Raw genomic sequence first — 14592 nt, forward strand, 5'->3', positions numbered from 1 at the left:
CTGCCAGGGACAGCTGGTCCATCATGAAGGCAGTATACAGGGTGGCCGCATACAGGACGGATTGGCTGTACTATTACAGGAAAGTGGAGACTGTAGTTGCTGCTTGTGTCTGGGATTCTATTCCAACATGAGAGAGACCTTAGTGGAAACTGCCTGGTGTCATGTCAGCAGGAAGAGCTTCTTCTGTTGATGACAATGGATTTGTGCTTTACAGTAAACCTCCCCCAACAAAGGGCATCCTTTTCCTTTATGCTCCATGGACAAAAAAATCCAGTAAGAAATATGTGCACAGGGTTACCAAAGTTTACTGTTTTGTGGTCTGGGAATTCACGTACAATGGGGAAACAGGTCAAGGGCAAGCAGCAGCACAGAGGATAGCATTTTTCTGAATTATAAGAAAAATACTGTCCTTAAGTTGGGGTTTAATATTATATACGCTTTGCTGTTAGGGAAGGTCAGTATAAAAGAAATCACATGACGATTATGTCTACCTTTTGCAGAAGTTATTAAAGATTCTGGCATATTGTGCTATTCATTGCTGCTTAAATAAAAATCCTTGTTTAAAAGAATCTCAGAAGTTAATGCAAAGAAAAAATGATTTGGCTTCTATGTTAGTTCGCTAGGGTGGCTATAACGAAGTGCCACAGACTGGGTGGCTGAAACAACGGAGATGTTCTGAAGGCTGGAAGTCTGTGATCGAGGATTGGTTTCTCCTGAGGCCTTTCTCCTTTGCTTATTAATGGCCGTCTTCTCTCTGTGTCTTTACATGGTCTTTCCTCCAAGTGTAGCTGCATCCTGATCCTCTCTGCTTAGAAGGATACTGCCTGGGGCGCCTGGGTGGCTCAGTCAGTTAAGCGTCTGGCTCTTGACTTTGCCTCAGGTCATGATCTCAGGGTTCGTGGGTTTGAGTCCCACATTGGACTCTGGGCTGGCAGTACGCAGCCTGCTTGGGATTCTCTCGCTCTCTCTCTGCACCCCCCGCCCGCCCCCCCCCGCCCCCCGTCAACTTGTGTGCTCTGTCTCTCTCAAAATAAATAAATAAACTTAAAAAAAAATGGATACCAGCCATATTGGATTAGGGCTTGACCCTAATGACCTCATTTTAACTTAATTACTTCTTTAAATAGCCTATCTCCCCAAACAGTCATGTTCTGAGGTACAAATCAGCCCATAACAACTTCCTTTATGAGAAACTAAGCTTCATGGAATTTCATTTTTTGCCTTAGATACCAAGGAACCTCAGAGCTAAACTCTTCAGTGGATTAGAGCAATTATTCTCAGCCTGTTTTCTGGTACAAATTTCAAATTCAAATTTCTCTCATCATTTCAATCATTCATTTATTCTCTCATCCAACAAATACTTATTGTACGGATTATAGAGGCTGGATCCTATATGTAATACACGCTGAGAATTCAAAGGATAACAAGACAGAGTGGCTAGCTTAAAGGGGTTAAACAACTCCCCAGGGAGCGGACAAGCAAACCAGCCATGAGAACATGGTGACACACACAAGGAGAAACGTCTCTATGTCTAGATATTTAGAAAAAGAGCGAGAAGTGAGGCATGGGAGGGTGTAAGATGGATAATGCTGCAGAGAGTATGGAGTGAGGGGGTCTAGGGCAGAGCTCCCGGACAGCATCAGCAATGACGGGACTGGCTGGGGTAGGACTCACAATGGAGACGGAGAAGGCGTTCCACGTCTCTGATTTATGGGAAGGCACAGACGCACTGGCCAAAACGCTATTTCTGGCTCTGATTCATCAATTAAGCCTTGCCAAAGAACCACCATGTCACATTTCCCGGGAGATCAGGCAAGCAAGGTTTATCGTACTATTTCAAAAAAGAAATTATCAAAAACAGGGAGGGCGGGGCATAAGTGGAACACAAGCCCTTTTGGAGAAGCAAGGTAAGTGCACTGCTCACCCTCCCCATATGGATCTGTATTTAAGTCAAGGCTCCCTTCATGAGTCTGAATTATCAAGAGCAACTTAAGTGATGATTAGCATACTCAGCTGAAGAAGGTAGGCAAGTATGTATATAATACATTCCAGAAATAATTTTTGGTAATATTAAAATATTTAAGAATGTAAAGGTCTACCCCTCTCCCCCAAGACACCTGAAAAGTTCTACTGTTCAAATAATTTCATCTTCTGGGGCACCTGAGTGGCTCAGCTTGGTTAAGCATCTGACACTTAATTTCAGCTCAGGTCATGATTTCATGGTTTGTGGGACTGGGCCCCACCTCAGGCCCTGTGCCAACAATACAGAACCTGCTTGGGATTCTCTCTCTCTCCTTCTCTCTGCCCCTCTCCCAGTCTCTCCCTCTCTCCCTCTCTCTCTCTCTCTCTCTCTCTCCCTCTCTCTTTCTCAAAATAAATAAATAAATAAATAACTTAAAATAACGGCACCTTCAAGAGTTCCGTATAATTATTAAGAATTTTTATGATGTTAATCATTGCCACTGATTATATGGCATAATTTTGCCATATATTATCTCTAATCATCAAAACCTTATAAGAAATTCTCCACATAGGTGTTATTATCCCTATTTAAAATGTGAGAAACTGAGGCTCTGAGAGGTCAGATCACTTCCCCCAACATCGTACTCTAGGAAGAGAACCGTGAGAGGCAAAAGCCTGGTTTCTTTCTGCAATCTCACTTAGGGGAAGCCAGGGGAATCCATAGCTCAGGCAGAGCTCACTTGGTAAGGTGAAAGCCATCTGGACAGCAAAACACTTCAAGAGACGACACGTCTGAGTCCAATCGTGAAGAAACGAATTAAAAACACCAATTTGAAGAGGAAGCCATCGGAAAAGGGACACTGACAAAAATAATTAAGATGGGTAATAACGGATGTCAAATAATTTGTTATTTAAAGGAATTTTAGAGTGAGATTTATGACCTCGAGCATGAACTGTGCTTAATAAAAGCTAAAATATAAATGAGGGCGTGTTACGTGGAGGAGAGTAAGTGACCGGGTCTACATGTCGACGTCAGAACAGACACGGGTGAATTTAAACCGGAGGCCTCCTCTGAAGGGCGGAAGTGTCATGACAGCTCCTGAAGGTGGTGGAGGAAAGAAGAAGATCCACAGGAAGTTAGTCCTGTGAGACACCAAGTGCCCTTCCTAAGAGCCGTCACACCCAGCGCTGGGAAGCGGAAAGGGACTCTGGTGGCACAGGTGGGCTTAGCAGAAATCGTGGCAGAGGCTGCTGGGGAGGGGGTGGACAGAACTCGAAATCCCAGTAGTGACCAAGGGACAAGGGAAAGGAGTGCTGGGCTGGGAGGGGTGCAGCCAACACCCCAAATACCAGGACCTTCTGCACTGGTTTCCACCTATGGCAAATCCAAGGTTAAATATTACCTAACCTCCAAGGTGTCCTACAAAGATAATGTGATCCCAAATGTGAGATGTACTGAGGTACCAAACGCGTGCCCTGTGCATACCTAGTGTTCCTAATCTGCTGATGGAATGCTGGTCAAATCTAGATATGAACAACACTTCGAGGGACAAAAAAGTATAAAACACACACGGGATACTATTATAACAGTGGCTCTTTTTAGCAGCCAAAATTCCAGGAATCATAACGAATCATGTATATTCTTACATTTGAAGAAAAAAAAAATAAACTTCTGAACATGATACATGAGGAGTATGCAAATATTCATCTCTTAAGTCAAAATACACTTGCAAATAAATGAATATGTAAGCTGATCGGTGACTATGTTAAGGTATTATAATTGGCGTCTCGTCCGTCTCATCTGCTAGGAAATGTCAATATTCTTGTAGACAGGATTGTTTATAAAATATTATATATAGCACTTCATGCAAATTAGACATCTAGGAATATGTTTTTACCTTTTGGAGATGTTTTAAATTTTAAAAAATAGCAATTCGAGAGCACATCATTGTGGGGAAAAAATACAAGTGGTATATAGGGTAAAAGGTGAAAGTTTCCATTTTCATTAATCCTTTAATGATAGCAAACTGTGATGGCAATGCTACATTTATGTTAACCTCGAGCGCCCGTCCCCCAGATCCAGTGCTGCAGGCATCTTTGCAACGTTCCCTGATCAGTTTAGGACCAATGAAATACGGCTCTCATGCTACCCCTGGTAATAATAATGATGATGATGCCAATCCTATAGACTTCCACAAAGCCTCAGTTTACAGAGTACTCTCATATACAATACTAGCTCATTTTTTTTTAATTTTTTTAACATTTTATTCATTTTTGAGACAGAGAGAGAGAGAGAGAGAGCATGAACGGGGGAGGGTCAGAGAGAGGGAGACACAGAATCTGAAACGGGCTCCAGGCTCTGAGCTGTCAGCACAGAGCCCGACGCGGGGCTCGAACTCACGGACCGTGAGATCATGACCTGAGCCGAAGTCGGACGTTCAACCGACTGAGCCACCCAGGCGCCCCGATACTAGCTCATTTCTTAATGTGGGGCAGGGCGAACGGGTTTGAAGCCAGATCCAAGTAAAGATAAAAAGAAGCAGAAAACGCTATACTCCCAAGGATCTAACACTGTCTACCAGTGGCCTGGGCTTGCTCTCAACCAGCAGTGTAATAAAGATGTTTACATGCTGATGCCTCAAATACTTATATAACGTAACGGAACAATGCAAAATTTTCAAGTCATGGTAACGCATCTATAGACTGTTCCCGATGTGCTTAGAAATACATAATGGATAAACTGAAGCACAGAGAAGTACCAGTTTACACCATGGATGCATGAGAGGCTGTGACTGAGAACACTCACAGCCCCTCAGTGCTAATCTAGAGCACAGAGGAGAGTTCACCAGCTCCCCATGTGCCCCAAGCTTGGTCCTTCTCTTTGTGCTCAGGAGCTAAGCCCTGCAGCCAGGGTGATGGAACAGAACCCGTTCCCCTGGCCTGCCTCATACAGAAAGAAGCTGGCCAGTCCTGAGAACTCCCCTTGCAGGGCTACCTCATCAATTCTATTTGTGCCAGGGAAGAGCTCCAGAGTCTTTTCTCTGGTGTGGGCCCAGCTCCTGGCCACCCCTGGAGCCTGTAGAAAAGGTCTCTTATTGGAATGAGAGGAATTTGCATAAGGTTGCGGGGGAGGGGGCTCCCAGTACACAAGTTGCTCTTGAGCACCGAGCAGCCAAGTGAGAAGGACAGAGGGAGGGCAGATGGGGCAGGGGAAGTCACTAAATAGTCTCATCTTCAGAGCCCTGTTTCCTGCTTATTCTTGCTGCACTTGTCTAAGCACAACTCCTCATGTCGTTGCCTCGATGCCTCTGAGCCAGGACCACGAGCACACCTGCTTTCCAGCCGAGCCTTTGTCCCGGCCTTGTCTGCCCCGCTTCACCTTTTCCTCTGCATCTCAGCTGAGCTGTGACCTCACCAAGGAAGCCTCCCTAGTCTCCTGCGTCCCGACCTGGGTCCACAGCCCCTGAGTCGGTCCTGACCATAACCTCTACCATGCGTAGCTGAACCGGTTGACCAGTGTCTAAACTCCTCGAAGGCAGGGGCTGAGTCTTTTCGCCCCTATGCACCTGCCCCTGGCACAGAGCTGATAGAGCGTAACCCTTCACTACATGTGTTTGGGAGAATGAGCAGGGAACGGACTTAATTTTTCATTTGTGGCCAAAACCTAATTGGTGGCATCAATTAAATTTAGAAAACTAAGCAGTAGAAGTGAAAAATCGTTTCTGATAGGAGACCTTTGTAAATATTTCCTCAGCATCTAAATATGAGCCTGGATAGCAATCTTCATTTTTCCACTTCTCTACCACCATATAGTAAAACTTTAAAGTTTTTACATTTTACTTAAAATGTTAAAAGTTAAAATGACTGAAGTTTGCCACTGAATTTGGTTAAGTAATTAACAATGGAACACTAAATATAATTCAGCTTTTTATACACTCATATACATAATCACGCCACTTAGAGAATTTTAAATGTAAAGAACAGTGTGACTCTTTCTGATTTATCTATGTAATAGTCAGTTATTTCCCAGTTTCTGCTCTACCTGCGCTGTTTTTGAGATATCAAATCAGTGGGTTTGCATTTCTGATAATCCAAAGTTCCTAGTTTCCCTGGGGCTCCACTATCCATGCAACAAATGACATTCACTTCTTCCCAAACTATGTGGATTTTTTTTTTAAGTTTATTTTGAGAGCAAGACCACTGGGTGGGGGACAGGCAGAGAGAGAGGGAGAGAGAGAATCCCAAGCAGGCTCCGCACTGCCAGTGTGGAGCTCGATGTGGGGCTCAAACCCATGAACCGTGAGATCGTGACCTGCGCTGAAACCAAGAGTCAGACGCTTAACCAATTGAGCCACCCAGGCGCCCCCATGTGGATGTTTTCATATAACTATAACTCCCTCTCCTTGGAGATACAGCACTGACATTCTAGAGGCAGGGCACTGGAGCGTCCCCAGGTCTGTGTCAGGGAAAGCGGAAGTTTCTCAGAGAAAACCCACATTCCGCGGGGCCCCCCAACGTACTTTAGCCTGTGGTGGAAACTAGTCTGGTAACTGTGGGGGGCTGAGCACAGAGCAGAGAGAATGCAACCAAAGCCCAGGCCCAGAGCTGGGGGCTCACGGCAGGGTCCGCAGACCCCAGTACCACATCCTAACTGGGCAGGAGCCGCCATTCCCCATAGGTACCACCGGCACACCTGGTGACCAGGACGGGGCCAGGCATCTGAGCCATGACCAGACGTGACTCTCACCTCCACCGGCCTCCTGGGGGCCAGGAAAACTCCTTCCTGTACCCAGAAGCCCTGGAAAGGAGGAGACAGAGGTGAGACTGAATACACAGAAGGGAAGAAGTCCCTGAAGACTGAGGTTTTGAATTAGCTGAATGCTTGTTCCCACAGAAACTCCTTCAAGCCCAGAAGGGCTGATTCTTTTTTTTTTTTTCATTTTATTTACTTATTTTGAGAGAGAGGGAGAGAGTGAACAGGGGACGGGCAAAGAGAGAGGGAGAGAGAGAGAATCCCAACCAGTATCCTTGCTGTCAGCACAGAGCCTGATGTGGGGCTTGAACTCCCGAACTGTGCGATCACAACCCCAGCCAAAATCGAGAGTCGGTGTTTAACTGATTGAGCCACCCAGGCGCCTGGAAGGGCTCATTCTACTTGCTTGGCACCTCTCAGTCCTCCCTACCCAGGCAGCAGGAATAAGGACTCCAGAGCAGTGTGAGGTCAGTGACAACATAACGTGACCTTTTGTTCCCCACACGCCTGACCGATTTCAACCCGCTGTGTTATCAAGCATCTTTTTGGAAAACTTTAGTTAAGCAATGAGGAAAACAAATACAAAATGGTATTATTTTTTCACGGGTGAGGTTGTCTACGAGACATCAAAACATTGCCAGGAGGGTCCACTAACTTGCCAGCAGCCTGTACCAATGGAAAGTCACTCTCCTTCAAGGTCTGGCCCGGGTGTCCCTTCTTCCTAAGGAGCCTTCGCCAGCCTCTCTGTCTGAAATGCCCTGCTTGAATCTGTAGCTCTCGGTTTACGTCCGGTGGTACGTCTCACCTCCCGTGTGATTTTTGCTGTGAAGTCTTTGCTCTGCCTCTCCCAGAGTCATACTCAAGGTGCACCAGATAAGCGAATGAACATTAGTAAGTTGCCCCTTGGTAAGATAACTGAAGGCTTCGTCTTTTCAGCCCCTGGATGATAATGCCATTTGCTCTAAGAATAGAGTCTCTCTTCAAGTCAAGTTTCTCTTTAAGGATCTCTGAATGTTTAATAAGAGGCCGTCATAAATTAATAAAAATCCAGGTGTTTTCCAACTACGGTGAGAAAAAGGCATCCTAACCAAGTAAGCCCTTGTGGGGTCTGTGCATCCTGGCAACCAAAGATCAAGGTATATGAATTTCTAATGCACTTAGAAGAGCATTAAGGCAATGGCAATTCTGTTCGTGTCAGCGAAGGATACCTGTTATTTAAATGGCTTTTTTCCCACGTTCGCTCAATAGACTACCATGCAGCGATATACCCACAACCTAGCAATGGAAAATTCAGGACAAGACCCGACTAATTCCATTAGGTAATCGGACCACGAAACAGGTTTCAAGATCCCTGCTTCTGGAACCTTCGCAAACAGGGAGGCTGGAACGTACCCGCGGGGTTTCCGATTGGGTCCTCCGAGCCACCATTAGCAACAGCTGTTGTTGAAGCGCACTGACCGCAGGGTCCCCGGAAGAAGGGTCCTGACTCTCAGAAGTCGTGGTACTGGAGGAGCTGATCTGTATGTCTCTGAGGAGGGGCAAAAGAAAAGCTCTGGTCACCTGGACGTGTGGAAGTCATCTGTTATTATACCCGAACACGAGGACACCAGGGGTCCCCAGGGCAGGTAGCCGATAAGCCTTTACAACCTTTACAGATTTGCATGCGCAGTTCAGGGCTGGGATTTTGTATATGCAATGCTCTCTTCGGGCAGAAGGGCAATCATCTTGCACACATGCAAATTACTCAGGCTGTCCAGATCTGCCGCGTGCCATGGGGTAGGCAGGTAGATGCCTGGTGTTCTAAGAGATGCCAACCTTAATTTTCTACGCATCCGATAGATGGGCAGGGGGTAGCAATAGTTTCTGCCTTCATATTTTGTGAAAACAGTAAGTGGCGGTCTGGATAATTCCAAAGACAGCAATCAGGAAGGAACACGGACAACCTGCCGTCTCTGCTACCTCCTCCAACCCCTAACACTCCGCATCCCCTCACCTCCCACCCCACCCAGAGCAAAGAAAGTGCGCGTCAGGTGCAAGAAATGCCTCCGTAATTGGAAAAGAGGACACTACTAGAATAGCTATAATCTACATTAAAGAGTCTTATCGTCTTTAATCACGTCTGGGTTGACAAGACGTAAATTTAAAGAAGTCTTTCGTAAATCTCAAGCCTGGCATCTTTCCTTTGGCTCAGAAAGCACAAACTGGGACGTATTTTTCCATCCGCTTTTCTAGCAGGGTGCCGAAAACTGAGGAGACAATGCTGACTGCCCACCCCACAGTCATTTCTGACGGAATTCTGCTCACAGAGCTCCATTTATTCACTCATCCAAGACCATGGCTTCAGAAGAGAGACCGGGTCCCTCCCTAGCCCCAGGGGTAATACGCCGATCACTGAAACCCCATTCACCCCAGTCAGTGCCTTGCTTTGGGAAGGAAGAAGGAAGAACACATTCTATTTTTATACATATACTTTTTTTTAAGTTTTAAAATTTATTAATTATTTTGAGAGAGAGATAAGGTGAAAGTACACAGGAAGGGCAGAGACAGGGAGAGAGAGAGAGAGAGAGAATCCCCAAGTAGGCTCTGCCCTGACAGGGGGGCGATGTCGGGCAAACTCATAAACTGTGAGATCGTGACCTGAGCCGAAATCACAAGTCAGACGCTTAACCGACTGGGCCACCCAGGCGCCCCAAGAACATATTCTCAGAGGCTACCGTGGAGCAAAGGGGACACGGCTGAGGGTATCAGGGAACTCGGCACAAGTTTCTCTACTTCTTAAAAGGTAACAAGAAAACTTCGGGGCTGCAGCAGCCAAAGCGTCATCACGGGGGATGAGCCTGAGGACAGCAAAGCTGAGAGACGGAAAGAAACTCGTTTCTCGATGATGACATCGAATCACTGCACTGACCAAACCTGCACTGATCAGGACTTTGGACTTCCTGTCTAATCCGCTGTGATCTGGGGTCTTATGGAACTCGCAGTCCAAACTGCCTCAAGAATGCAGACGCTGCACTAACGTGATGCCTTTCAGATTTCTAGCCTCACATTTCATTATAAACTCTCTGGCGAGTTTGTGGGCCCTTCTTTTCCCTTAGTAGTCCCTACTACTGCATTCATAAACACATAAATACTTATTCTATCGGAAGAGCATTTAAAATAGTTCCACCAAGGGCGCCTGGGTGGCTCAGTCGGTTAAGTGTCTGACTCTTGATTTCAGCTCAGGTCATGATCTCATGGTTCGTGAGTTCGAGACAGCTGACAGTGTGGAGCCTGCTTGGGATTCTCTCCCTCTCTCTCTGCTTCTCTCCTGTTCATGCTCTCTCTCTCTCTCTCTCAAAATAAAGAACCTTATGGGGCGCCTGGGTGGCTCAGTCGGTTAAGCGTCCGACTTTGGCTCAGGTCATGATCTCACGGTCTGTGAGTTCGAGCCCCACGTCAGGCTCTGTGCTGACAGCTCGGAGCCTGGAGCCTGCTTCTGATTCTGTGTCTCCCTCTCTCTCTGACCCTCCGCTGTTCATGCTCTGTCTCTCTCTGTCTCAAAAATAAATAAACATTAAAAAAAAAATTTTTAAACAATAAAGAACCTTAAAAATATTTTAAAAATAAATAAAATAGTTCCACTGTACATACATACACGCACATCTCTCTACATTTTCAGACATCATTTATGACTACTTGGTGGTGCGTTCAGTAGAGGCACTCTGATAAAGAACCATTCAGGAAACGCCGTATGTTAAAGTCAGGAGTGAAGGAGCAAAGCACGAAGTACATGGAGCTTCAAACTTAAAAATCCTATCCTTCCATTATTTGGATGACTGTTGCACACACTGTGCTTGTGCTTCCTGTCTGGGGTAGTGCTGTAACATCTTTTAACTAACAGAAAAAAGAAAAAAAGCAGTTAGATTTATAAAGGCAACGTGCGCTCAGACTTTCTTGCTTCGTACAGAAACCACTGCGTCCTGTAATCGTGTTGTTGCATAGCCGAACGCAATAGGATCGAGAGTGCCTCGCTCGTACAAATTTGGGGAAATCTAAATCTCAGCAAATGCAAGCAGACTCTGGCAAGTGCCAGAACTTCACAAAAATCAAAAGATTAATCTGATTGCGCTGTCAATAATGTAAGTGATGACTGTAAACAGGCAGGAGCCGGATGGACAGGTGTGCTTCTTTGAGAAAATCTTAGAAAGTGAACAGCGCCCTCTATTGCCAACTGAAATGAACTAAGGACTGGCTGTTAGAGCCAGCCTCCCGTTGCTCCTGCTTCGTGCCAGGAAACATGATACAAAGGAAGGGTCAACACACCTCAGCTTAATATCTGCAGATTACTTAGCATGTTTCCGGCAGTAAAGTAATAATAACAATAAATAACATTATTTTTTTTTTTTATTGAAGCCATTTGAAAAATCTCATGTTAAAATCTAGGGTTTGGTTTTCTTTTCAAAAATCTTTTGGATAAGTTCTAGAATTAAGCGGAACGAGGCTTGGATTATTGCTCTACTAATTACTATCTGTGACTACAAGCCTTTGTCGTCCTATCTCCAATCCTCACCTAGAAAATAGGGAAGATATCTCCTGCACAGGGGTTGTGAGAATCAAATCAGATTAGATATGTAAACCACTAAATGATGTCTCCCATGTATTAGACACTTAACCATACCTTATTTATTTCCTTCTATGGATATGGGACCCGACTTTGTTTATTCTCATATGAAACAGCAACATGACCCCTATGCATTTCATACAAATAACATTACCTCCAATTGTTTCTGTTAGCATGAATGGGGGAAGAGTGTCTTGCCCTCAACTCACACTCAATCCTCTTTATTCTATATAAAAAAAAAACAGACTCCAACAGCTTATAAAGTTCCCTCTTCATTAACTTCTTTCATAAAAGTTGAGTATTCTAAACAAAGCATGATGATATTAAAAAAGATCCTTGTCCTAGCTTTATGACCGGTGTGGCCTCACCAGAAAACCTGTATCACACATGTATACAGGCTTCCGACCTGGCCAGGAAGAGATGATTAAATGTTACAGTCGGCACTGCTCAACTGGAAGAGATTTCTCCCCTTGCTTAAATGTTGTTCTCTGGGGTCCTGATGTCGTAGTCATGATGGATGTGCACCAGCTTCCCGATCAAGAACCAAAGAGGCCGCGATGTCACAAAAATCACGGAGCGGACAGAAGTCTTCCTACCAGTCCTTAAAGAACGCCTGCTTACCTTCTGCTTCTTCTCAGACTTATTCTTCTACTCTTCTCAGACCATCCACTGCTTTTTGGCCCTTGTTTAACTGTGCACCGTGGGCTCTGCAATCATCTAAAACGTCTCTGTTTTCCTGACTTAAGGCCGGAGATTTCCCCTCACGTGAATAAACATAATGTGAAAAAAAAAAAAAAGCTGAGTTTTAAGAGATATTTCCTTCCCTGAAACAGCAATCCTCCAAACCTGTAATAAAACTACACTCTGAACTATCAGAGGACAACACCTGCAGGTCTGGTCTTGATCACCTTCTCTCTGGTTAATCGCTGGCACATTAGTTTGGTTCAGGGTGATGGAGTCGCTGAATTGACTTAAATTAGATTGGGCTCAGGACAGTAACAGAAAGAGTGGCTGGTGACAGAAACCACCAAAGAAGCAGCTGCTAGGAGGATATAAAGGTGGAGCAGGGGCTAGGTGCTAGTCTGGGCCAGAATGGTGACTCCTGTATGGGCAGAGCTGAGTCTCAGATTGCTGGGGACAACATTCCACCACATTGCACTCCCCGGCTTTCATTCGTGTAGACTCTGCAAAGCAACAAATAATGAAAATACATGTGCTCCTTCTACATTTTCCCATCACCGTGGAAAAAAAGAATTCCTGAAATTCTTCGCCTTTCCCGGATCTCAAAATTATGGCCCACCATCTAGAGAAAGAGGACCCTTCTCTCTGCCGGTCCTTCTTGTTCTTCAGACCTCCCCCCCCCCGGGGGACACATGGGAACAAGTCACCCAGAGGGGCAGCCTGAAAATGGAACTCACAGCCAAGCAACGTGCTTGGTATGTAGGATAATTAGATAAATCAGCCTTGTTTTAAAAACGATAACCTTTATCTGGAACTTTAACGGGGAATCTAGATTGAGAGTCTGCAAACAGCTCTCACAGGACAGGAAAATCCATCTGTGCACGTGAGCAAAAGGAGGGAGACAGGGCCTCCGGCACGGCGTCTACTGCCACCGTGTGGCAGTTGGGGCTATGGCCACCAAAACAGGGTGGCAGGCCTTCCCAAGGAGTCAGAGAAGGTGCCTCGGAATAGAAGTCTCTAGAATCAACCTCCTAACCCTTCTATCTTTATGACTCTGTGCCTGGATGAAAACTTCATCTCTCTCGAGTGTCCAGAAAAGCAAAACAAGGACCAGAGTGGAAGGATCAGAGATAAGAACTAAAAAACAAAAGACGGAGGGACAGAAATTTGGAAATGGCAGAAACTCTTCAGAGTTTGAAACTCTGGATGCTTTTGTGCTTCCTCCAGATCACTTCCACCTGTATGTGATCAAAGGCACCTAGATCCCCCCAAAGTTTGTTTGTTTTATTTAAAGCAGTACACACATAACTCTCCACTATACAAGTCAACATAGTAATGCAGCTATATGCAAACTCTCAAAGATTTATAGTTAGAATTGACATTTTCAACTTGTGCTTGAATGGAACATAGCACTGAGCATATCCAACATTGGGGGAACTCACATTTTTCTCCACGTTTTGAAGACCTAATTGACTAACTTCAATGCCTGATACTCCAGCTCAGCTTTTCCAAACCAGGGATCAATATTTCTTCTGACTAATGTAAAACAGAGGGTTCTAAAAGAGATAATTCTTTTGTGCAACTTTCTGCTCCTTGCCTTCTTTGGGAACCAGGTACATTCATTGCGGCTTGAAAGGGCTTTCCTCAGAATTGATCCCAATGAGTAAGGGAAGTTTTACTGAGGTAAGGGTCAGAAAGGCTGGTAATATCAACAGAAAAGAGTTCTGAAGAAGCAAGAAAGACTAAGCACAGGGCTTTGATCCACCTTTGAAGCAAAGTACTCACTGGGTTTAGAGATTCAGCAGCATCCAAAAATACACCTAGTTTATAAACAGAACAATATCTGCTTTGATATGTACTACAATGATTCATAAGCAAATAAAAGCCAGATATAAGTGAATCCAGATAAATCAGCACACTATTACCCAAACTACTCTACTCTTTCAATTAAAAACAAGTTGAAGTACAAAAAGGCCCCCGGGGACACCTGGGTGGCTCAGTGCGTTAAGTGTCTGACTTCGGCTCAGGTCATGATCTCACGGTCCGTGAGTTCGAACCCCGCATCGGGTTCTGTGCTCCAGCCCTGGGCCTGGAGCCTGCTTCGGATTCTGGGTCTCCCTCTCTCTCTGCCTTTCCCCCACTCATGCTCTGTCTCTGTCTCAAAAATAAACATTAAAAACAATTTTTTTAATAAAAAAAAATCCCCCAATAAACATCCTATAAACTAGTATGCTCTAGAATGAGTCTTCCATTCAGTGGACTACTATGCCTACTTTTTGAGTAACAGAGACTCAAAATGAAAGACTCAAAATGTCTTTCCATCAGATTTCACTGGACACCGGACAATATGCATTTTGCACGCATTTTCATCCGACTGCTTCTGACACTGGAAAAGCTAGATTAATACTGAAACACGGTGGTAGATCTTTCACAGAAGAAAGCTCTGCTATGTTACTTGGAAGAATTTATAGACAAAAGAAATGTAAATCTTTGCTGAACAAAGAAAAGAACCTATCAAGCTTTACTTGCAAGATCTACAGAGGAAATTTAAAAAGTTCAGTCTGCAATGAACCTTTGAGACACAAGACACACTTCA

At 44.9% G+C, this 14592-nt stretch overlaps 1 protein-coding gene across 4 annotated transcripts in view; it reads right to left on the bottom strand.

Annotated features, from left to right (window-relative positions):
* Nucleotides 1-14592, bottom strand: part of PCNX2 (pecanex 2) — a 299669-nt gene that overhangs the window by 230867 nt on the left and 54210 nt on the right. For all 4 annotated transcript variants that reach the window (XM_019418990.2, XM_019418991.2, XM_019418992.2 and 1 more), the window contains exon 9: nt 8108-8243. In XM_019418990.2, coding sequence (XP_019274535.2) covers nt 8108-8243 — 136 coding nt within the window. The remainder of the gene's footprint in view (nt 1-8107; nt 8244-14592) is intronic.

Source organism: Panthera pardus, unplaced genomic scaffold, assembly GCF_024362965.1.
Source record: "Panthera pardus isolate Hobbes unplaced genomic scaffold, ASM2436296v1 HiC_scaffold_22, whole genome shotgun sequence".
Lineage (NCBI taxonomy): Eukaryota > Metazoa > Chordata > Mammalia > Carnivora > Felidae > Panthera > Panthera pardus.